Below are 22,461 nucleotides of genomic sequence, written 5' to 3'. Positions count from 1 at the left end.
CATCGAGAAGATCAATCAGATCATGACACTCCTTAGAGATCCGACTCGACAATTTTATTCCTTTACCAGCATCACCTGCTAATCTGACCGGCTGGGCTCGCGATAGCGGCAAATGCCGAACAAGGAAGGAGTCTCTGGACTACCGGTAGGTAGGTCATGTTAAGTATAGTTACTACTAAACTATCTACTGCTACTACTGCCTTCTGAATCTATTCATTGTAAGCGAGCCGACGTAGTCGCTCCAATTGACGAATTACTCATGATCTCCTTCCTCCTCATTCAACTGTCCATCCACGGCGATATCCGCAATCACCTATTCCAGACCGTATCGGGACCCGCGCCTGCAAGGGGGGGGGGGGGGGGGGAGGGGAGGCGCTGCTGCTAAGAGGCAACAAAAAGAAAAGAAAAAGAAAAATTATCCTCCCATCCTTCTGTCGCCCTCTTTACCCCCTCCCTTCGTCTCTCCCCACGCCTTATCCGGGGTCTGCTAAGAGTCGCTAACGCCGAACGGGAGCGATCCTTGAGGGGACGGATATGATTTGAATATCGCAGACAATTCCTACCGAGCGGAAACGCCCCGTGTGATTGACGGAGACTCACCGACACTTCATTCATTCCCGATCATGACCAGCATGATGACTTCCCTCCCGAGTTCCACGACGATGCGAAGTTACCACTGCAGTGAACCTCCCTTTCCCCTTTAGTCCCTTAGTGATTCGTCGTGGCGCTGGCGGTGGGAACCGACAAAAGAAAAAAAAAAGGTTCTAGATGCTGGATGGTTAAGCAGAGGCCAATCACGTCTCCAAAACTCGCTCTTGGCTGCCATAAGGCTACCTGGATACTAGGTAGGTAGGCACTTGCCAATTATCCATGTTTTATGCATTGGTTGATGAATCGGGATCACGATTGTTTCTCATTCGCTCGATTGCGGTCGCCATTCGAGATCGAAAATACCATGGATGTTCGCTCCTCTAAACCCCCCTTCTTCCCTGAGCCCACCGGGCCGAGAGAAGCCGTTTAACGCAAGGTTGAAGCACGATGGTGCGTGGCCATATAGTGTACAGTACCTAGTACTGTACTTGAGTAGCTCCCATTGACAGGGCGTTTCCAACATGCAAATCGGAGATTTATTTTTGGGCACTGGCCACTAGGAGCATCAATCATCCGATGCGCGCCAAACACATGTACTTAGCTGCATGTCTAGTATCATCCGGAAGGCCACCGCGGCTGCTTAGTCTAACACGGCTTCGCATCCCATGCAAGTTGACACAGAATGAAAAAATAATAGTATTGAGTCCTAAGGTCTTGAGGTCTTGTCCCTCGGGTCAGTAAGTCACTGAAGGATGGAGACAAAAACGGAGATAACTCATGCATCTTCTTCCATCACTACACGGTCACTCGTACACGCATACATGCCTCCATTCGAGTGCAGGAGACCTAGATCTGTTTTGGGAGGTGCAGTAGTATCCGACGATTAAGGCATCGATTATCAACCCGAGGCAAGCGAGCGACAATCTCGCTATACTATGGGCTGGAATTTGGTTCCGAAGGGCGGCCAGAACCACCTTTGATGGAGACTGCTGCGAGTCATACGCACCTGTCCAATAAACAATAAATGACATGTGAGGTGAATAGCTACTAGATAGAAAGTATATGTGGTGGGGACACCATGATGGGTGGAGTTTATGGTTACCGTAGTCTGCCTCTGGGAAAAGAGTATGCGGAAAATGCGGAAACTGTAGGCTGGAAGGAGGTCAACAACATCATGAGACGCATATCATATCGATGCCTTGGCTTGGATTGGGGCTGATGGGCAGCAATGCAAAGCAGAGAAGCCGGTCAGCATCTTTTCGCTTAGCCTCAGGCCAGAAAATACTCCGTCCCCTCAGCTTTCTCAGATATTGATTGCACCTTCACTGTTTTGATCCATGACTGGCCACTCATCTCCCCTTTTCTCGTTTTGTCACATGGGTGGTTTTCTCGCGATTTTCCCCTTCTCCGACGACAATTCTCTCAATTGTCTTTCGCCCATCGCGCACCCGAGGAAAAAAAAAAAAAAAAAAAAAAGGAAGCCTCCTGGGAAATGCGGGGTATCGATTGACCCGTCACGCATTGGAAGTTCACCTAACCAATTGATGCTGGCATATGTTGAAAATTGGAAGCCCCAAGGCGGACGCCCACTTGAACTGGAGAGAGCATGAGAAAAGGCAACTCAGTCAGTCAGTCTACCAAGCTTAGGTAGACCAATTCTTAAATAGTATGTGCATAGTAGCTAGGAACCTCAGCATCGGTTATCCATGTTTGAGGTAATACCAGTGAAGTCGTGCATAAACCCACCCCCTCCCTCTGTCAATCATTCAAACCCCGGCTGAAAAGCCAGCCAGTCAGCGATGCTGTTGGGGTTTGAGGCCCTGGTAAGCAAATAAGTTATCCCCGGAGGAGGGGGGGGAGTTAAATTGGTAATGTCCCCTGGCCTGTCTAACCACTAACCATTGGTTACTAGTCTATTTTTGTAATCCATTTCTCTCCTCCTCTCGGTCACGGTCTCACTCGTTTCCAATAGCATTTCAGCCATACGATGACGAGGCTGGGATCCAGGAATCATACCTCAACGACTCGCCCACTAGTCCGAACTAGTTTGCACAACCATGAAAATTACTGGAGTGGGGTTAGTGTCATTTACCCGCTCTCCCGCCCACCGCCGTTATTCGGCCCTGCATCACCGCTCGCAAGCCTCAGTGTCGCAACATTCTCTCCATTTTGAACCTCCCAATTCCCTGATTGGGACTAGTAAGATTCACGAATACTACTGGGCAATTCAACACCAACTCACTCCTCCTTCTCCTCCACCCCCCTCCCTGTTGACTTCGGCTAACTCATGCATCTGGAGGGGCGGCAGGGATGGGAAGGTAATAGTACCTTACCTATCTTCGCCTCGCGGATTAAACTGCAATTTCCGGTGGAGCTGACAAAAGCGATAAGAGGGCGGTAACAGCACGCAGATAGTGGTAAGAAACACACAACAAACACACATGATGTCTCTCGCCTGCGACGGGAGAACAGCACAACACCACAGGATAGACTGGGAACCAGCGACCAGGTACCTGGGTTCTGGTGCCGGAAGCGCTTACTACCTGCTAATATTAACTACTAGGTCAACCACTAACTCAGAAGTGACTAGTTTACTGCTAAGTATACCTTAAGCTGTCAGCTGAACGACGTCATTATTTCTTCCTTCCTTTTCCCTTGGATAACACGTCAGGAGTCTTGTATAGATAGCTACCAGGTGCCTAGTGGTTATTGACTAGTAGTGAAGCTGTCCGGGGTAGCAGTAGTCAAACCTATGCTCCTGTTGTCATCCGTCTCTTTCTCACCCATCGATCGAATCATACTACTACTGTTCTGCAATCCCTGCAAATCCACCTAGATAGTAGCCAACTACGCCTTCCCCCTCTTCATCGTGCCATCCGGGTGAGATGAGTATGAAACGAAGCCTCCGCCCTTTGTGATAGACGACAGCGACTAAGTAGAATTCGATCCATCGAACTGTCATATCCCAAAGGGTAAAAAGGGAAAAAAGCTTTCCTTCCCGATAATCATCTCGTATTTTTAATTCATTCTGCTTCCCGTCGTAACGCCCTTCTGTTATTCTATGTTCACCTCTGTCTACCCAGTCTCAGTTATATTGACTACTTCAACACCATTGTCGAGTATTGAATTACAATCTTTGTTGCGATCGTTGCTCCCCTTCTTTTCTTGGGAAGATGGATGGACATAGCAGTAAAATAAGGTTAGGCGAAAAACAATCGCCAAGAATGGTGTCTAATTACCTAGCTACCTCCACTGCGCCCCTCTTTCCCTAACAACCATCTGCTAGCAATATCCCAGCAAACCAAACAACTTAAAGATCAGAAAAAGTCAGCCTCATCAGGTTAGATTCGAACCGTCTATCTACTGCTGCAGCTATTAGTCCCGGTATGTTGAGACAATTTACAGTACATTCTCCCGTGTGAGCTTTCACTCTTTACTGACCACCACCTTTGCCCCCCAGAAAGATCGACAGACCCGGCGTCACCGTGAACTACAGCGGCGTATGAAGTTCCGCGCTTTTCATTGATGGGTTCCTCTCACTAAGGTTTGGCGGAGAGAGTGGCCAGAGGCGGGGGGGGGGGGGGGGGGGGGGCAAGGCAGAGCTGCCACACTGCATGCACTGTAACTGTGGCACTCGGGACTAGATAACCCTATGCCAGAAAAAGAGATGGGCGGGGAGGGGGTCGTGGAGGCGACCTCTTCTTTCTCTTTTTCTGTATGTGGGCTTGCGATCCAGACAACATGCGGATCACTTTTTTTACGGAGAGGTACTGTTACCGCGCGCCGCACATCGTTCGAACCTAAAGCAAAGCCAACATAGAGGGGAGGATTAGAGGCGGAAATGTATCCATTTTGTACAGTACCCGCTACGTATAGTGAATGTAGCTTCCGCTGCACAGAGATAAATTACTACGTACTGTATGTACCTCTCTCATTTCAGACCACTTCAACCGCGTTGACGGAACACCAGATGAGGATACTAACCTGCGTCCGACCGTTCGTCGACCAAGGTCCTCGCGATTATATTATTCTTGGAAAGAAGACTACGGACTTCTTGGTCTTAACTCACTTGTATTAAGCTCACGCTCACTCTCGCCGAGTCTCGCGTAGATTGTCTGATATAACCCGCACCCCAAGCCAAGAAGGATGAAGGGAAGGGATGGGATGGGATGGGGGAATCGATTATAAATCCAAGTACGGAGTAACTCCAGTCAGTGGGAAGATCTGGGACCATAACAGATGGAATTATAGTTGTAAGGGTAATAATAGTTGTGGGTGGTATAGCTACACCTAATAAGTTAGCAGCCAGCCTTCTTCTCGTCCGTGGCGCGTCAATTGGTCCAATCGATGGACGACGGACGAAGCCAAGCTCTGGCGTGACTCGACTAGTCTGTTAAGTCGGTATCCTCTTCCCGTCAAAGCCGATGGCAATCACCTAAAGTAGAGTGACTAACTTACTTCGACAGTGATGACTCGACACGCCGCGCGAGGAATGGGATGGATGGATGGATGAATGTCTTACCTGGAGTCCATCCATGTCATGTCATCTGTCGGGGTTACCCGCTAGTGATATGTAGATAGACGCAACCCTTCACGGATGATCTCGCTCTCTGGTTTCCTCGTTTCCTTCACCGTGATGGTGATTCCAGTTCTCCATGGGTTTATCACCCTTATAGGACTTGGTGATATGGATTCTTTTCATCTAAGTATAACCTATCGAGGGCTTCCTTTCTTTCGATAGTATCCAATCGACTACCTACCTCATGCCATACCCGCCGTGGACAAATACGAGCATAATCTATTCCCCTTCACGACCACAGGTTTGCCCTCTGAGTCACTACTCCGTCGCTTAATCGTCATCCATGTCAGGTAGTGGGAAGCTTCGCTCCGTGATATTGTTCGTAACCCCAGGGATGTCGAAGTATAACTTATGTACCTTTAAGTTACAACGGACAGTGAATCCGTTGATCGAGCTATATTGGCAGTAAGTACCTAGGAGGTAGCATCACTTGTTAACCCGCTGTGGAATGCAGACCCAGAAACCCCATTCAATTGGATGGTCGATATATACTTCAACACGGCCGGCTAACAGGTACCTAGTACTAGTGGACCAGGGTCAAGAGGGAAAAAAAACTCTCCGTCGGCGACATTTGGCAGTTTGTCCGATCATGCAACCCTCTGCCCCGCAAGAGATAGATAGCACTACGACGATTAACCTACCAGTAGGTAGGTAGGCAGAATCACTAAGGGGGGGGGAACAGCCAGTTATTTGCTGGACCAACAATGTAGACGAAAAAAAACTTTATCTATCCAGCGGATGACGATCTGTTCAGTGCGTTGCAGATTTGATGATCGGTGATTGTGGATGTGGTGGTGTGGGTTTCTGTAGATACTGACAGAACTGACAGAAGTGACCCATCCTCGGTTCAAAGGGTAATCTGAATTGTCGAAGTGGATTCCTTTGTCAGTTTAGTTTGGCTACAGTACATACCACTAGCCTGGAGCTCTAGAGGTGACCAGATAGGCTTCCCTTTCCCCTTGGCTTCTCTCTTTTCCCCCCGGCCCCCACCCCATGAATGGTCAAACCTTAAGTCAGCGAGGTAAAGTGGGCGGTTCGCTACTAGACTCCTACTTAAGGAATACATAGCAAGGCGGTGATGGTCGGTCTTTGTTTCATCGTCGGCCTACCATCCCTTGATATAACCCGCCGTCATTATTGGGGTGAGGGATGGGGAGGAGGCGTAGAGGAGAATGAACGAAGGATCCACTAACTTAGGCTGTCGGGGCTGAACTACCTTAGGATTCCCCCCACTCGCCCAAAAAGCCTCATAAGTCATAACTCATTCCACTGGTCAATTCGTTCATTTGATCGTGATAAAACGTCAGATCTAGACCATGTGGATTCGAGTCCACGAACATCGAAAAAAAAGGTTTGCTTGATGATGACATGATAAAATTAGAGGGGATGTGTGTGCGTGTGTGCGTGTGTGCGTGTGTGCGTGTGTGTGTGAAGAAGAAGAAGAAGAAGAAGAAGAAGAAGAAGAAGAGAGAGAACAGAGCTACGCGCCTGCAAGCCACAACGTACGCCTCTTTGCTGGTCACTCTGCTGCAACTGGCAATATCGTCAACGGACAAAGGATAGCTATTGAATTGCCTCGGATGTAAGTATAGTTCATTTCCGCTTATCAGACTGATAATGAATAGCCACGGTGGAACGGGCGGAAGGAAGGGGGACAGGGGGAAGGGGGTGGTCGACTAGGGCATGGAGAGAGCATGAGAGCTTGTACCGACCCGCTGCTAGGTGGTCTTTGCTCCCTGGTCTTGGGAGGGGTGGGGAAGAGTCAACTCGGGTTGTCAGCTTGTCAGTCTAGCTATCGACTGACTCATAGAGCAATCAGAAAGGTGAAAGCTCCCTTCGCAGTACTCCGTACAAGGTCCTCACAGGAGCTCGTTTCGCGGGGGCCAGATGGATTTGGAAGCCCGCCACGTGGAGAAATGGCACCTCCGGATTCTCCCTTGACCGATGATAAGTCCTCCCCATGATGCGATACGATGATACTGATCGGAGTTAGAGGATCGTTGGCGTTTCACCTGGACGGCCTCGAATTAGCACATCGTTAGAGCCGCGGTGGTAAGCCGTGGCGTTCTCGTTTGCGATTGTCCCCCTATCCTAGAATTTACGATAGAGCCAATCGACATCGGCAAAGATATCATCTGTTCACTCTTGGTCGGCTTTGAATCATCCCAGAACCAGGACAACTACTGCCTATTCGGGCCAAGTAGCAGTTATTGGGGATGCTAGTAATCCAGACCGAGGAATCAGGGCGGGTTCGTAGGAAGAACCATGGCCCACCTCCCGGTTCTCTCATCCGATGGAATCGATGGATGGATGATTGATACCTTACCAATCCCTCGAGGGAGAGGGCTGCTCTGGACTAGCTTCAAATGTTCCCCATACTTGGCCAGAGGAAGGGAGGGTAGAGAATTGTTGCATCGCCTACTAACATTAACTTATCCCTTGCTGATAATTTCCCGGCTGGTGTTGCCTCGTCTGTCACTAAGTCTTATGGCAGCTTCCCTCTTTCAGCTCTTGCCCGTGTCGCTTCCTGTTCGGTATACGCTGCTGGCGGTCAGTTCCGCTTGCGAACCAGGCAGGCAGGTTGCCGAAAGCTCCAGCCATGAAATCTATTTCCAGCTCGATCGCGGGGATAGAGATATAGAGAGGATGGACCTTTGGTTTGGGTGTGGATTGTCTGGCACCAGGTTAGTTGAATTACATACATACGGAGTACTTAGTTAACTTACTCTGTACGGAGGTATCATTCTTAAGTTACCGCCAGGATTGAACGAGGACCAGAAGGATACGGGGTTATTTGATGTCAGCGAGTGAAAAGTAACGTGGTGTATCTCGGTACGACTGCGGTATCCGCATACTGTACAGTACACTTCCAGAGACACCTTGGCTTACTTGGCCTAGCTTGCTGTTGGTCCACACTCTAAGCATACCAGTGTGGTTACGGGGCAGTCTGTACCCCGACTTACTGCTGGCTGTATTGGAGTGAGTCTGCTGTGATACTTCTCCAGTTCCCATTTATTGTCTGCAGTTATACGATGATCCCCTCAGTTCTATTGAAAATGGATGACATTGTTTTTCACCTCTACCATTGATCTGTGCAGGGATGTCCCGAGACTGCCAGAGTACGTTTGACTGGGTTGTTGGAAGTCTGCGATCTGGGGTTTGTTCATATCCAGCAAGAATCAATTACAGCACGAAGCAAATATGTACTCGTACATTTTGATAGGTAATCTTACGTACTATATGCGGCCGACGACTCCAATTACTAGTGTCGGGATACAGTATCTGATACTAGTGCTGAAGTCCAGATTACATCTTCGAATGCAGGCTGCTAAACCATCTGCAGACTAGTGGGTTTGTTCCAAGGCCAGCCTGCGGTCTTAGGCTTGTTTATTGGTCGAGTCTATATGCTAGCCTCTCAGCATTCTAAGGCACAGGCGGATCCGGTGGGGATTTTGGTGTTCCCCTCCTCTCTCTCTCTCATTCTCTCTCGCTCTCTCCCTCTCCCTGAGTCCCTCCTGGTCTTCTCTTTCCACCAATTCCCAAAACCAACCTAGTCCTGACTGGAGAAAGACTGTTCTGTAGGATGAGAATGCAGAAAAGAAAAATAGTAACTACGTAGGCATTTTTTTGATTCTTACGTAGTCTTGGTCTCTATCCCATAAATAATCTAGGACAGGTGTTCGTTCCTGCTGCACTTGTAGCAAAACCGCTTTTGTAGGTGATTATAATAATAATAATAATAATTGACGGGAGATACGGACCTCACTCACTCACTCAGGCTGCCTCTGCCCCTAGTCTTAAAGGTTGGGTCTTCCGGCGACCTCAGCTTAGGCAAGTGATTTACCCCAGGCATCGCGATAGCGGGCCCCAGTGGACGCCTCCTCGGCCTGTCATTTTAAGGGGATTTCCTAAATTAAAGTGCCCACTGCTTGGTAGACATAAGGAGACAGCCCACCCCACGGCTTACCTGCGTTGTTTGGTGTGTATATGTGCTGTGGTGGGAGTGTATCTGCATGTCTGTACGAAGTACAGAGTACTTCGATCATAAGGTATGGGTTGTTCCTAATCAGGTCGTCGTTGCCTTGCTGGTTGGGAGCACTTATCGGGTTGGTGTTTGTGTTATTATTGTTCTCTGGCTGTCGCTCTTCTGCAGATTCCCTCTACCTCCCCCCCCAAAGCTATCTCCCGATCTTCTTCATTGGAGCCTTGGTGGAAGTATGAGAAAGGTCGATCCAGCGGAGCTACTAACTATTTTAAATTACTCATTGGGGTTCTCATTGGAGTTCTCAATGGGGTTCCCTGGTGGGAACTGATGGATATGTAATCAACAAGCCTAGTGACTAGGTACTTCCCATGTACCGTGAAAGAGGTATGCGGTGTTAAAATACGCGGCGAGAAACGAAGAGATGGGGAGGCGAAACATGAGGAACCGCGAGAGTTTAAATTTCATTTTTATGTTTTTTTTATTCTCAGAAAAAAAAAGAAAAATGATAATAATAATTCTGAGCTAAATTAAATGCAGAAGGGGAGGAGGGGGGGGTGGAGGAAGAGAGAGAGAAAGAGACAGATGAAAAATAAAATCGACTGAGATGAAATAATAATAAGACTAAATAAATTAGATGGAGAAAAAGAAAATATTGAACAGACTACGACTAAGTTACTACTACTAACTAAATCAACTAAACTAACTAAATGCTAACTTACTACTTACTACTAGGCCAAGCTCTCTCTAATGTTGTTGTTCTGCTTGTACTTGTAGGGAACTGACAGAACTGTCAGCTCCTTTCCTTTGCTTTCCTTCGTGCAGCTGCTCCTTTCTACGTAGAGTATTTCTTGCTCTTGACTCCCAACCTTAGATCTCTCTTCTACCTTTTTATCATTTGTTTTTGCCTCTCTCCGGTCAACCAGGGCTCCTCTTTTAAACTATCCCCACTACACTCCATCCTCCACCCTGGGCCGGTCCGCGTGTACCTGGCGAGAACAGAACTTAAGAATTGCAGCAGCTGCCCTTGTACCACCATCGCATTGCAACGTCGACCAAATCCAGGAGCCTTTTTGGGAGGGCTTCGTCAAGGAGATCGATCTTGTGGTTGCTGTTGTCATCGATAATAATTATCATTAGATCCGTTGTTTCCAATACGAAAGGAACACGGCTCGTACTATTATTATTGTTATTATTATCGGCTACTCTGGACTCGGCCACCACCACCACCACCACCACCACTACTACAACTGGGACTATTACTTTACTTCCTCTTACCTCCTCCTCCTCCTCCTCTTCCTTCAGCTTATTATAGTCCAGCCTCAAAAGTTGTTGGCCTGGACTGCTCGCTGCGCTTACCTATTTGATTCATCATCCAGCCGGCGACTTGGCTGTCAAATGACTGGTTTGCATGTCGCCGCCAATGAGTGTTAGCGGCGCTGCAGACTTTCATACTTAATTCGCTGCGACATTCCTGCTATATTCGCCTCCTCAACCTCCTTCCTCGCTTTTCTTCTCCTCACACCCTTTATCTTCGACTCTCTCCCCAAGCTCTCCAGACTCTCTAACCCGCCAAGTCCCAAACGCCGTCTTGTGTCTTTCTGTATACATTCAGCCATATCCTGCTTTACCATCTATCTGTCTCCTTCTCACCTTCTACCTATCACCCCGTCGATCTCTCGCCGCGGTCACATACCTTATCGCGGCCCACACCCCCCCGTGACACTTCACGCCGCGGCAAACATTCGTCCTGCAGCGACCATGGCACCCGGCAGTGGACGCGACTTTAATTGCACTTGGCCAGGCTGCAATAAGGTATCTATTTGGTTTTGCCTGTGGCTCATGCACATTCAATCATGGCCTGAGCCAACCGGGTGTACGAACTATACTGACGATCTTGCCTAGTCCTTCAACCGCAAATCCGATCTCTGCAGGCACTACCGCATCCACACCAACGAGCGACCTTACCACTGCAATCATGAAGACTGCAAGAAGAGTTTCATCCAGCGGAGTGCCCTGACAGTACATGTGCGGACGCATACTGGCGAGAAACCCCATTCGTGCGACCACGAAGGATGCGGCAAAGCTTTCTCGGATGTGCGTGGTGCTGATCATTCCCTCTTGCCGGGCATCAAAGCTGACCGTTCTAGTCATCGAGTCTGGCCCGTCATCGAAGGATCCACACCGGAAAGCGCCCCTATATCTGCCAAGAGCCTACCTGTGAACGGAGGTACGTTCAAATCATGAATTCCGTGAAAGCTAGCCTCTGACCTTCGATAGCTTCTGCCGCAAGACTACATTGACTAAACACCATGAGAAAACACATGGCGCGGCCGCGAGCCGCACGTCGTCAGAGGACCCTGCTTCTGACCAGGAGTATCACCCACCAGTCGCCATCTCTGTGCCGCATGAACCACAGTACATTCTTCCACAGGCACACTTCGGCTTCACCACCACGCTACCGCCGCACCACAATTACTACCCGCACCAGAATGTACAGATCACGTCCGTGCCCATCCATGAGCAGTCCCCGGTGGTGGCGCCCAGCGTGCCGGTCACGTTGTCGGCTGACATTCCTCATGTACAGCAGCCATACATGCACTACGTCCAGCACCACCCACACGCGCAACAGCAGCAACAGCAGCGTTACGATTACCCACGACATGGATACATCCAAGCAGAGTTCCAGCAGCCCTACAGTCAGGCCCCAGTCGTTGAGTCTGCCCCTGTGATGGGAACTTTCCACACGTCACACAATTCCGAGTACAAGCACACTCGGTTTCTGAGCCAGCCTGAAGGCACTGACTGGGGGTTCCTCGGCGTTGGCTGAGAGGATGTTGCTCACATGATATCTAGCCATTCACTGGCTGATGTGAATGCTCGTTTCTTGGATTAGCCGGTGCATCATTTTGTTTCCGACAAAGTCGATGGTCCTGAGGTCCGACTGTTGAGATTGTCGAGATATCAGGCTCCACTCCACCCTTCATACAGAGATGTCCACGACTGTTGTTTACGAGTTCCTATTCTGGTCTCTTTCTTTGGTCCCGTATCTTAGCATCTTACAGACTATTTATTGCTCGTCATGATCTTAAGCCTATTGTTGCAAATCGAGTCTGATCCTAATGGGAGGGAGGAGGCCTTCTGTCGTACTTTTTTTTTTTTTTTTTTTTTTTTTTCTTGATACCTTGTTGCGAGCTCTGAGAGGCTGTCATTTGTTTTCTGGCATGGCCTGGTTTCTGCCCTGATGCCCGATGGCGAGCAGTTGCCGCCGAAAGAGGAGTGGTGGAGGATGATTGCCACCCATTTGGAAATGTGGCTGCATGTACTTATTTTGGAAGAATTGCTTAACTCCCCACATGGTCTGTCCCTTGGAGCTAGGGTGTGGTGACGAGGCGGCGCACGACGGACGCCCAGTGGTAAGGTACATGGGTAGGTCTTTGGGACGATCGGTCGATGCCGGTAGCTCGATTTGGTTGGAGAGATATGAGTTCGCCGTGTAGCGCCGAAGGCAACGAAGGCTGCACGATGTGGTGATATGATGCCCCTGGATGAGTGATCACAGCTTTTTTTTTTTTGACGGCGGGTGCTGTTGGTCTGTAAGTCTAGTTGTCTGCAGCTGGACTGGACTGGACTGGACTGTACAACCCACGTCAGCCAAGGATCGACGGGATGCTGAAACGGCTGGCGGACTTCGGGGCTCCACCAGATGGCGTCCGGAGGGGAGGGGGGGTGAGTACTCCGTAACTTAGTGGTAACTTAGCGAACTAGATAGGACGGACGGCTATGCGGGAAATCGGCGATTCGGGAGAGAGAGAGAGAGAGAGAATGCATCCCGCCCTTTTTGTTTTTCTCTGGTTAGATTATCTGGTAGTCGCATATACCCCAACAGCCGCGACAGACACAGTCAGCTATCCAGTATTGGATTGACCACACCACACCGCACCGCACCACTTACCGTTCCAGTTCCCAAGAAAAGGCCCGTTAAGTCCGATGTATAGAAGCCCAGTACTAAGCCCCGAGTCCCGTCCTGTCAGTTGTCAGATGTCCACCCATCCCCCCTCCTCGGTGAATTCAGGTTGAGATGCCATGTTTCAATAACCGAAGGACAATAACGCCCACGCCAGCGCGAGCGCCACCAGCCCATCGTGGGAACACACCCACCCCGTGGAGAGCGCCTCTCCCGATCAAAACCTTATACCGAGATAACTTACCAGCTATACCATGTAACATGCATCCTTCCTCTCCAGCAGTCTCAATCATTCCCCGTCCCGTCATGACATCTCATCCCCGCCTCCGATTTGTCTAACTAGTGTTCTATTGTTTATGTATCTAGCTTCACGATCTACACCTCTCTACTACCTATCCACTACGCCGACTTACTGATCAACCTTTAATCGACATCAAATACTAGTAACCGTCCACGTCTCCCGTCAAGGCGACAAAAACTCGCATGTGAAAGACGGAATCTATTCCCAAGGTCGACAATAAAAAAAATAAAAAAAAAATAAGGTGCCGTACAGTCGATAGGGACAAGGAATATTCTTGTTTCAGGGAGGCTACCGTACTGTAGACAACTGTATCTATCTATCTTACTTCCCATCTATCGATCTATCTCAAATCCAGTAGGAAAAGGGGGGGGGGGGTATATTACCCCGAGAACCATCCTATCAGAACAGCCATGGAAACTAACTCCGGACAATAGATAAAATCAATGCTTCACCCTCGAGAATTCGTGAAATGTCGATCGAATAGGACACTCAACCCTATTTTGGGCGTCTGGCACCCCTAGGCTCTAGCCAAAACCGCCAAAGCTATGGCCGGGGAAATCCTGATTTCAGTTTTAGGGGGGGCGGGGATTTTGAGGGCATGCGTTCTGAACCAGTGGGATGTAGTTTCCGCGTTGAAGTGGACGGATGAGAAAACGAAAACAGGATTTGGGTTGATCTTTACCCTTTTCTTATCACTTGCGCCGAAAGGGAGAGAGAGAGGGGATAGGGGGGGAAAGAGGGCCGGACCGAGACTAAGAACGGAGTAGAGTCACTTAACTTCCAATCCATGGGTTGTTTTTGGTCGGGTTGCGTTCGCTGGGAAGGACGATCTCACAGATCGTCGATTTTCCACCATGGGTTTGTTTGGGTTTGTCTGGTTCGTCGGATTGAAGAGAGGGATTGTCGCGTCGCATGGCATGGATTAAGGTGTGTACTGTATGTACATCTTTACCCAACCCAGAGGTTAAGTTACGGAGTGCTCGTAGCAAGAAAAAGAAGAAAAAAGAAAAGTGGATGATGACGTTGATGCGCTGCGATGCTTTTGCTTATGCTTATGGCAGGGATTCTTTCTTAGTCGCCGTACGGAGTACTGTACAGCACTCCAGCTAGAGGACTAGAGGGATGCAAGTAAGTTAATTAATTAAAACCAATCTCACCCCCGTCACTGGCTAGCTTCGACTCTCTCATGTTCAAACGAAACTAACCTCCTCTGCTGCTAGTCAGACATGCGATAAGTGAGTGAGTTAGTTTGCAGCATCTCTTGCATCCCGGGGCAGCCGCCGCCACAGCTCAACTAATGGTAGCGGAACAAATTGCCAACCCATAAGCGCAATGCGGTGTGCCCTACGGAGCTGCACCTGGAATATTGCGAGATTGGGATTGGAATAAGTAAGCTACAGCAGCTGTCTGTACTGTACTGGTCACCCTTTTACCCCCCCCCCTCTTGGGTCTTCCTGATCGACTACCTACGAGCTGGGAACTGAATCAACATGACAAAAAGTGACAGATAGACCAAGTCCAAACCCAGACTATAGGGTCTAGGCCTACCCTCCTATTTTCTGGAGTCTTCAATTGTTCGTATTCTCTGGGGAAAACTTGGTTGTGTCGGAACAATCTAGACTCTAGAATTGTTGCTTGATGTTGGAATCGATAGAGCGAGAGAAAGAGGGAAGGGAGTCAACGTAGCCTGGGTGACTGGACCCAGAAGGTTAGCTTCAGTTAGGTTGGTTGTGCTGCCCTCGTGTTCCAACCTGTTGTTACGAATTGGTCTGGGAAATTTTGGTTGCGTCTGTGGAGGGGGAAAGGAGGATAAACGGATGCGGGGAAATCGAAACAGTGGACGGAGCGATGCGATGCGATGGGATGGGATGGCGGTTTTTCCCTCCTTCTCCACTTCATCAGACAGCTGATTTCTTCGTCATGGTTGGGAAGTGGGAGCTGTTGGGTGGGTGACTTGATGAAGTGCATATGGTGTTTGGACTAGTTGACTCTAGCTCTAGACTAGAAGTGAAGCTGTTGATGCCTTATGCCCTGTTCTGGGGCCTAAGGATCCTACTAAACGCTCCAGGCTGCCAGTGTCGCCATGTGATCCCGAACAACATGACGCAGGTGTCAGTCGAAGTGCCAAGCTAGCCGTTTTTGATTTCGAACTACAGTGCTTACCAACAGTCTTCCATATTTAACTTACAATGTAGTTTGTCGAGTAGACTGCTACTTGCCGGTGGCATAGGATAGCACAAACAGCACCTATCAATATCCGTACCACATCTGGATTGCCATTCCAGCTGAATCACTATCACACAAGTTCAGACTCTGAAGAAGTGTTGTTTGCCGCAGAATGCTGTCAAATTGAAGGCGTTCCGTTCCTATCGACTTCCCTGGACCCTCGCCAATATCAAGCCTCCTTCTCCTCCGTCTCCCGGATGCTTCGGCTTGTCCCTCGCCTAAAACATCAATCTCATCCCGTGTTTGCTGTTCCATCACCCTTTTCTTTCTGCAGGTCGCAATGGAGTGGTGTTGTGATAGTCAGGCAACGAGAGGAGGGAGTGTAGGCCTCGGCCCAAGCCTTCCCGATCGAGATATACGAGCCAAAGGTGTTCTCTCAGTAAGAGTCGGTAGTATTCCGCGGTAATGTATTGCTCCGGTACGGCAGAGCTATGTCATTGAGCTTGTCGGGGAAAAGACAAGGCAAAGGCAAAGGAGATGTGATGAAGTGATAAGAAGGGGGCCTCGTTGCAGATGGTTGTGGTTGTGGTTGACTCCGGTACAGCCCGCCTGGCTTCCCGCTTCGCTTGGAAAGAATTAAGGCAGGTATTGATTGACTAGGCAACTACGGAGTACGACCTACCAACACCAGAGCTCACCATTCCTCGAACTGCTGGTAGTTCAGGTGCGGACTACCTCCGTAGTTGATTTGTATATGGAGAAGGAGATAGAGACGTTACATGTCTTATGGTCAATGTCTCACTCATCCCTCCCCATCCTTGCACAGTGCGTGCATGCATCCATCTCACAGGGGCTTGTACTGTACCCTAAGTATGCTTCTCCTTCTTCTCCCCCGCCTTCCACGTTAGCCCTCCAAGCCCCCAGAATAGGCAAATTAGATTGGAGCCCTCCACTCATACAGTATCCTCCTGTCGCAGTATGATTGTCATCATGTTTGCCTAATCCCATCGAGGCGATCGGAGATGTTGATGATGCTGCTAGCTGCCTGAAGACCTCCATGATGGGAAAATTGGGTTGAGGTGTTGATATGGACTCCATACAGGATAGGATGTAATAATGGTCGATGTTATGGCGATGGGAGAGGAAGAGAAAAGTACTATGCAGCATACCATACCCATTGTTGCCTGCCCCCTGGTCTACCACCAGCAGCACTAATGGGTAAATTTCTCTACGAACAGCTGTTGTGTGACGCTTGAATCTGTCTCTGTCTCTGCCTTTTTCTGGTGCTCAGCATGTATCGAGGACTTCCTAATGTATCGATTCCCCGCGTTCAGTTGCAATGCTGTTGCCAAGTATTCAGTAATCACTGCTGAGTGTATGTAGAGACTGTACACAATGAACCAGAAGATAGGGAAATGGATCCAGAACATAGGCAGCTTTACAATACAGTCCAGTGTCAATCAATTCAAAAAAAAAAAAAATAAATAGAATCTTCTGCTTCTTCTTACACTCCAATTGACCATCCCCATCACCACCGACAGAACAGCCATCGTCAACAACCTCAACAGCACCTGCTCTACAGTAATGTATGTACAGTACATACTTCATCCCCGAAAAAAAAAAATAGAAAAAAAAGCAAAAAAAGCACAAGGCAAAAACACCCCAGATATGACGCCCACAACGCCCACAACGCCCGCCCCCGCGCGCGCCTCATCTGATCCATCATGTTTTTGTTTCCTCGGCTCAATTTAAACTTGACAGTTTTCGTGACTCTAGACCTGGAGGGGATTCTTCCTTCCACTTCTTCTCACTGAATCTATTCCACAGGCATCTTAACCTGGTTTTTCTCTTTCTCCGCGGAGCACGAAGGGGTTAACCCATTTTCCTAATGAGGTACTGCACTGAGTTCATGGGGCATGGGGTTAGTGACATCCGCTTACTTCCCCTCTCTCTAGGGAAGGATGTACATACAGTCCAGTACAGACAGTCCAGTACAGTAGCATGCCCCACGAGATCCGAACGCGCGAAGAATATCACCTAGCTAGGAGGAAACTCGATTGAGGAGCATGTCTCGTACACTAAAACTCGCCATTAACTTTGCGTGAAGGTCAAGAACTACCTACGGTCTCTTGACTTTCAGTCCTCTCCTCCGGCATCTCACTCTCGCTTACTGTTGCACAAGGAGGGCGGGTTGATTCTTGGGGTTACGCAGACCCTGGGGTAGGAGTTGTCGAATCACCAAGGCAAAACCCCTGAGACCTGGGACCCTGATGGGGGATGAATGAGGTCAACAGGAGTTTTGCGGCAGGATTGTTTCACGAGCCTCATGGTTTGGAAGTTTGATCTTGAGATCAATGCTGGGAGGGATGTAGTGGATATCTTCCGAGTGTTCTTGGTGGGTTGATGGGTTGGAGGGTGGGTTAGGATGGTGGTGGTTGTTGTAAATGTAGATGTACTGTAGGTGCTGAGGGGAGGTGTGAACTATTCCCATATCCTTGATGGTGATGATGTTGATGTTAACAGATGAATATAGATATATTCCTCTCTCAATGGATTGTCCTGCCTCTGGATCGCGAGGTCTATCTCCTTCAGCCCTCATCCTCCTCACGACGATCGAACATTTAACCTCCCACCAACCCTACCAACCGATCAACCCTTCGCACTGTACTGCAACAACCAGCTGATTCTATCCTCACTCAAAGTTTCATAACCCCCATCACCATCGCACAAAACCACAGAACCCAAACGGCCCCCACAGATCAACGGTACCACTCAACCAACCCGGACATAGAAGCACCAAGGCGACCCATGCCACTTCTCTGTCCTTCTCCATCATCTGTCCCGACGACAAAGACGACAATTCCAATAACCCTCAGAATTGTATCACCATCGGAACGTATCCCTCCATCACCCTCTCAGCCTCCGCATCCGCATCGCAACACCACCAAAGGTCAGAAGACACGCGCAACTCGGTGGAAAATGGCGTTGAACGAGACACGAACAACGCACATCGTACCATCCACAATCCATTCGCCATCCCAATCCCAAGCACCGAAGATTAAGGAAGGCAAATGCGCGATGAAACGATATAAGTACTCCCCCCCCCCATCTCTACCACTACCACTCTCTCCATCTCCATCCGAGTACACCAACCGAGATCACCAGAACAAGCCCCAACAAACCCATTCTCTTTGCAAGAAGACCTCAGCCCCAGCCAAGCCAGAATGCGCTTCATCATCCCCCTCACCCTCCTGCTCACCTCGCTGGCCCTTGCGGTGCCCACCGCCGACGCCGAACCGGACACCGTCGAGGCAGCGGGCGGCGACGACGCCGCGCCCGCCCCGGCGGACGAGGCCAACACCCAGTGGTGTCGGAAGGGATATGACAAGTGCATGAACAATTGTCATCGGAGCCATGGCGGGCAGAAGTGTTATCATGTATGTTCTCTTATCTTTTCAGTGTTATGCTTGGTTGGTTGAGGGGGGGGAGGGGGAAGAGGTGTTGTCCGGGTGGAGGATATGGTGGGATGATTTGACTGACTGTTCTTCCCGCTGGATCCCCCTTTTTGGGGGGGAGAAGTGGGGAGGGTATGAATAGGCTTGTTGGGTGCATTACTGTCAGTGATTGCGTTGCCGCTTGCTGGGAGGGAAGAAGGAATTAGAAATTGGGAGTGAGGACTAGGGGTTGAGGTTGAGGTTGAGGTTTGAGGTTCGAAGGAGAAGGGGAGCACGGCTCGACTCACTGGGACATGGCAGGGGAGGTCGGGGCCGGTGTGGAAGAGGGCAATTCCTGAGCTTCTATCATTGTTGACGTCAACTGAAGGATCATGGGACATCCAGCTACTGTCATTCATTATATATATAACCTAACCTACGAAAAGAGAACATTGCGCAATCACTTCTCCAGTTGCACCCTTTCTTAAGCTGACTACTGGCAATCTACATTACAAACGAGTTCACTAACCCAATCACATCCACAACCCCTACCAAAACCCCAGCCAGTAGGAACCGCGGGCAAAATATGGCAAATAGCATCAGATGCCGCCGGAGAAGACACGCCCAGGTCGCCGTGGCGGCGGCCCAGAGGGTGTAAACGGTACCATGTGCGAGGATCATCTGGGCTCGAGCTTCCATGCTCTTCGGCGAAGAAGACGAGTCAAACGGGGTGAAGAAGAAAGGAACAGCGCACGCCGCCAGAAGCGGCCCTGCGAATGTATTCATCCCAACCAGCAGCGGGGACCACGGATACACCACATCCCGAGAACCAGTATACGCGGCTTTCCACTGGATGGCGGCAAAGGTGGCGTTGTGACCGGTTGCGAAGAAGTAAAATGAGCCCAGAAGAGCAGCGATAGTGGGACCGACTCGGTGGTTTGTAATGCGTGGGAGCAGGAGGAGTTGGGAGTAAAGGCATGCAAGCAGAACACCGCTGGTGGGGGGACTCACCAGGATATATACTAGCAAGATGGCGGTGGTGAGAATGTGTGGTTTGTCGTAGTGAATAGAGGACAGCAAGACGGATCCGAGGCCAATCATACTAACGAGCAGCACGATTCGAGCGATTACTATGCATATAGCCTTGGAGGTGTAGTCTGTGACGATGTTGGCGAGCCAGCCCTGCTCGCTGGCTGTCTGAAGTGTCCAGAACGGAATGTGGAGAAAGAGTGCAGGAATGTAGAGTGTGTTCCACGCGTTCTTGAATCTATTTCCCAAGCCCTTGGATGCCGGAAGCATAACGAAGACATTCAGAAATGGGGCGAGGATACGCCAGGGGACGTAGTTCTCGAGTTGGTAGAAGGTGGTCCGGCACGAGGGTAATTGTTCTTCTCGACACAGGCGGCTATAGGAGGCGAGGCGAGTCAGTAGCAGGAACAGAACGGAAGAAGTTGGCTGGGTGGCAGAGGCTAATGTGCAGATCCCAAAGCTGGAGAGAAAGAACAGCAGGATCTCATCTTCCCAGATGGTGTAGGAGTTCGACGCGAAGCCAGCCGCCAGAGCCAGAGGAAACAACACGGCCTGCAACCTCCCGATGCTGAGTCCGAACTGCCAACGCCGGCGCACAGCATTGCAGTCGGTCCCTGCGATCAAACCTGTCAGACTGGCTATAGTGGCGCCCAAGATGAGACTCTCGACGACGTGATATACAGGGTCCGCATAGACGAAGTGAGCAGCTGCAGCAAGAACGCCCACCATGCTCCCAGCAAATGCTGCCTTCGACTTGATTTCCGGCCCATGGAGGCAAGACCCATCAACGAGAGCGCAGACCATTGCAATAACGCACAGTAGCAGAATCACTACCCCCTCGACCATACTTAAGACGTTGAACTGCGCCCAAACCCGTCGGTAGCCCTTCAACATCTCCGCCTGGTATTCCCTCAACCCCCAATAAGCCCGCTGCACGGAGCCCTCATCCCCGTAATCTATACCGCCCTGGACAAAGTCTCCAATGCGGACCTCAACACCACTCTTATGACTCCCATGAAGCCTCGTATACTCGGCATGAAACCGCTCCATCTGTGCAACAGCTAGCGCATTCGCCCTCACCAACCGTTCCCAATTTATCTCCTCTCTTTGTCCATCGCTCCCTCCCGAGCCAAAAGCAAACACCTCTTCGATAGGCCTCCCAAGGTTATTGAACGGGATCGGCACTCCGAGCAGCAGCGCCAGCGTCGGAACGATATCCACCTGGGGCACCGCCGCTGCCCCCTCGTCACGTTTATCACCATGACCACTGACCCTTCTCCCCACAAACGCCCGAGGCGAATATAACCACACAGCAGCCAGAACCTCCTCCAGTGTCTCCCCGCCATGGTTCCCATTCTCATCCATCCCGTGATCCCCCATGACGACCAAAAGCGTCTCCTCGTCAGCATCGTCCAGAGCCGCGACCACTTCGCGCACCACCGCATCCATCTGTTGGAGTTTGTCCCGCATCAGTGGATGCGCGGCTCCAAACCGGTGGCCGACGTGGTCGACCCCCAGAAAGTGGCCAACGATCACGTCCCATTCGTGGCGGAGAGTGTCATTGCGCAGGAGGGGAAAGAGGTGGGTGATGACGCCGGTGTCGACGGTGTGGAGGTCTTCGACAACGAAAGAGGGGAAAGGGTGGGAGAGGTGTGGGACGAAATGGTCCGGGTAGAGTTTGAGCCAGGTGTCGTCGCCGAGGTGGACGAGGCGCCGTTGCTTAGGATTGTGATCGGAGGAGGCGAAGGACGAGGAAGAGGGGCAGGAAGACGAGGGAAACGCGAGGAGCTGGTCGAGGAGGTTGTCTTCGGCGAGGGCAGAACCAGCGAAGTTGGAGCCGGCTTCAAGGAAGGTCGGGAGAGTGCCTGTGGTTAGAGCTTTGAGGCGTTGGAGGGTGGTGGTCGGAGGGTCAGCGAGAAAGGGGAGGAGGAGGGCATTGCGCGGTCTCTCGCTTGCGAGGGTGTGCAGGACGGTGAGGGCATTATGGTATGGCTTTTCTTCCGCTGCTTGAATGGAAGGAGAGTAGGGGATGGTGAAGTCGTAGCGCAGCGCGTCAATGATCAGAATGACGGCTTTCTTGAAGGTTGGCCGGAGCCAACAACCATAAGCATCTCCATTGGCGGATGGGCTGCGGTCATGGTCATGGCCAGGCCAAAAGTCTCTTGGAGGCTCGTCGCAGGTGCTTCTGGACTCCAGGATCTGGCGGGTCAGCAGAAAGCCTTTGGTGAAAAAGCAGAGGCCTGCCAGATGCACCAAACTGGAAAGGTCCAGCCACGGCGGGTTAGCAGCGTCGGAGATGAAGTTGGTCAGGAAGTTGGAAGTCCGGTGCCCCTCCCAGAACGTACCAGACCCAAAGGAAGAACAGCGAGAATTGTCTGCGGTGGAAGATGGTTGCTGTCGCCATCCTCCATC

The 22,461-nt window shown here is 50.3% G+C and overlaps 5 protein-coding genes across 5 annotated transcripts; 4 read left to right on the top strand and 1 right to left on the bottom strand.

Annotated features, from left to right (window-relative positions):
* The first annotated feature begins 6,443 nt into the window (after positions 1-6,443).
* Positions 6,444-6,797, top strand: BO82DRAFT_351938 (uncharacterized protein). The gene has a single exon (XM_025634555.1). The coding sequence runs from the start codon at positions 6,539-6,541 to the stop codon at positions 6,731-6,733; it is 195 nt and encodes a 64-aa protein (XP_025494552.1). The 5' UTR covers positions 6,444-6,538; the 3' UTR covers positions 6,734-6,797.
* Positions 6,798-9,015: 2,218 nt separating this feature from the next.
* BO82DRAFT_16870 (uncharacterized protein) lies at positions 9,016-9,608 on the top strand. The gene has a single exon (XM_025630326.1). The coding sequence runs from the start codon at positions 9,184-9,186 to the stop codon at positions 9,481-9,483; it is 300 nt and encodes a 99-aa protein (XP_025494551.1). The 5' UTR covers positions 9,016-9,183; the 3' UTR covers positions 9,484-9,608.
* A 988-nt stretch (positions 9,609-10,596) lies between these two features.
* Positions 10,597-12,100, top strand: BO82DRAFT_16864 (putative C2H2 finger domain protein). Its single transcript, XM_025630325.1, has 4 exons — positions 10,597-10,967; positions 11,058-11,249; positions 11,303-11,382; positions 11,433-12,100. Exons 1-4 carry the CDS (start codon positions 10,914-10,916, stop codon positions 11,980-11,982), a joined length of 876 nt encoding a protein of 291 aa, XP_025494550.1. The 5' UTR covers positions 10,597-10,913; the 3' UTR covers positions 11,983-12,100.
* A 6,470-nt stretch (positions 12,101-18,570) lies between these two features.
* BO82DRAFT_351934 (uncharacterized protein) lies at positions 18,571-19,478 on the top strand. Its single transcript, XM_025634554.1, has 2 exons — positions 18,571-19,023; positions 19,184-19,478. The coding sequence occupies exons 1-2, from the start codon at positions 18,811-18,813 to the stop codon at positions 19,208-19,210; spliced, it is 240 nt and encodes a 79-aa protein (XP_025494549.1). The 5' UTR covers positions 18,571-18,810; the 3' UTR covers positions 19,211-19,478.
* Positions 19,479-19,524: 46 nt separating this feature from the next.
* BO82DRAFT_255347 (GPI ethanolamine phosphate transferase 3) lies at positions 19,525-22,414 on the bottom strand (the record flags this gene model as incomplete). The annotated part of the gene is made up of 2 exons (XM_025630903.1): positions 19,525-22,306; positions 22,395-22,414. Coding segments are annotated over 2 exons (2,802 nt in total), but the record flags the coding sequence as incomplete, so codon positions are not given.
* Positions 22,415-22,461: the final 47 nt, after the last annotated feature.

This window comes from Aspergillus uvarum (assembly GCF_003184745.1).
Source record: "Aspergillus uvarum CBS 121591 unplaced genomic scaffold BO82scaffold_11, whole genome shotgun sequence".
In the NCBI taxonomy this organism is placed as follows: domain Eukaryota; kingdom Fungi; phylum Ascomycota; class Eurotiomycetes; order Eurotiales; family Aspergillaceae; genus Aspergillus; species Aspergillus uvarum.
Note: the sequence above shows the minus strand (reverse complement) of the source record. Positions and strands in the feature narration are given on the sequence as shown.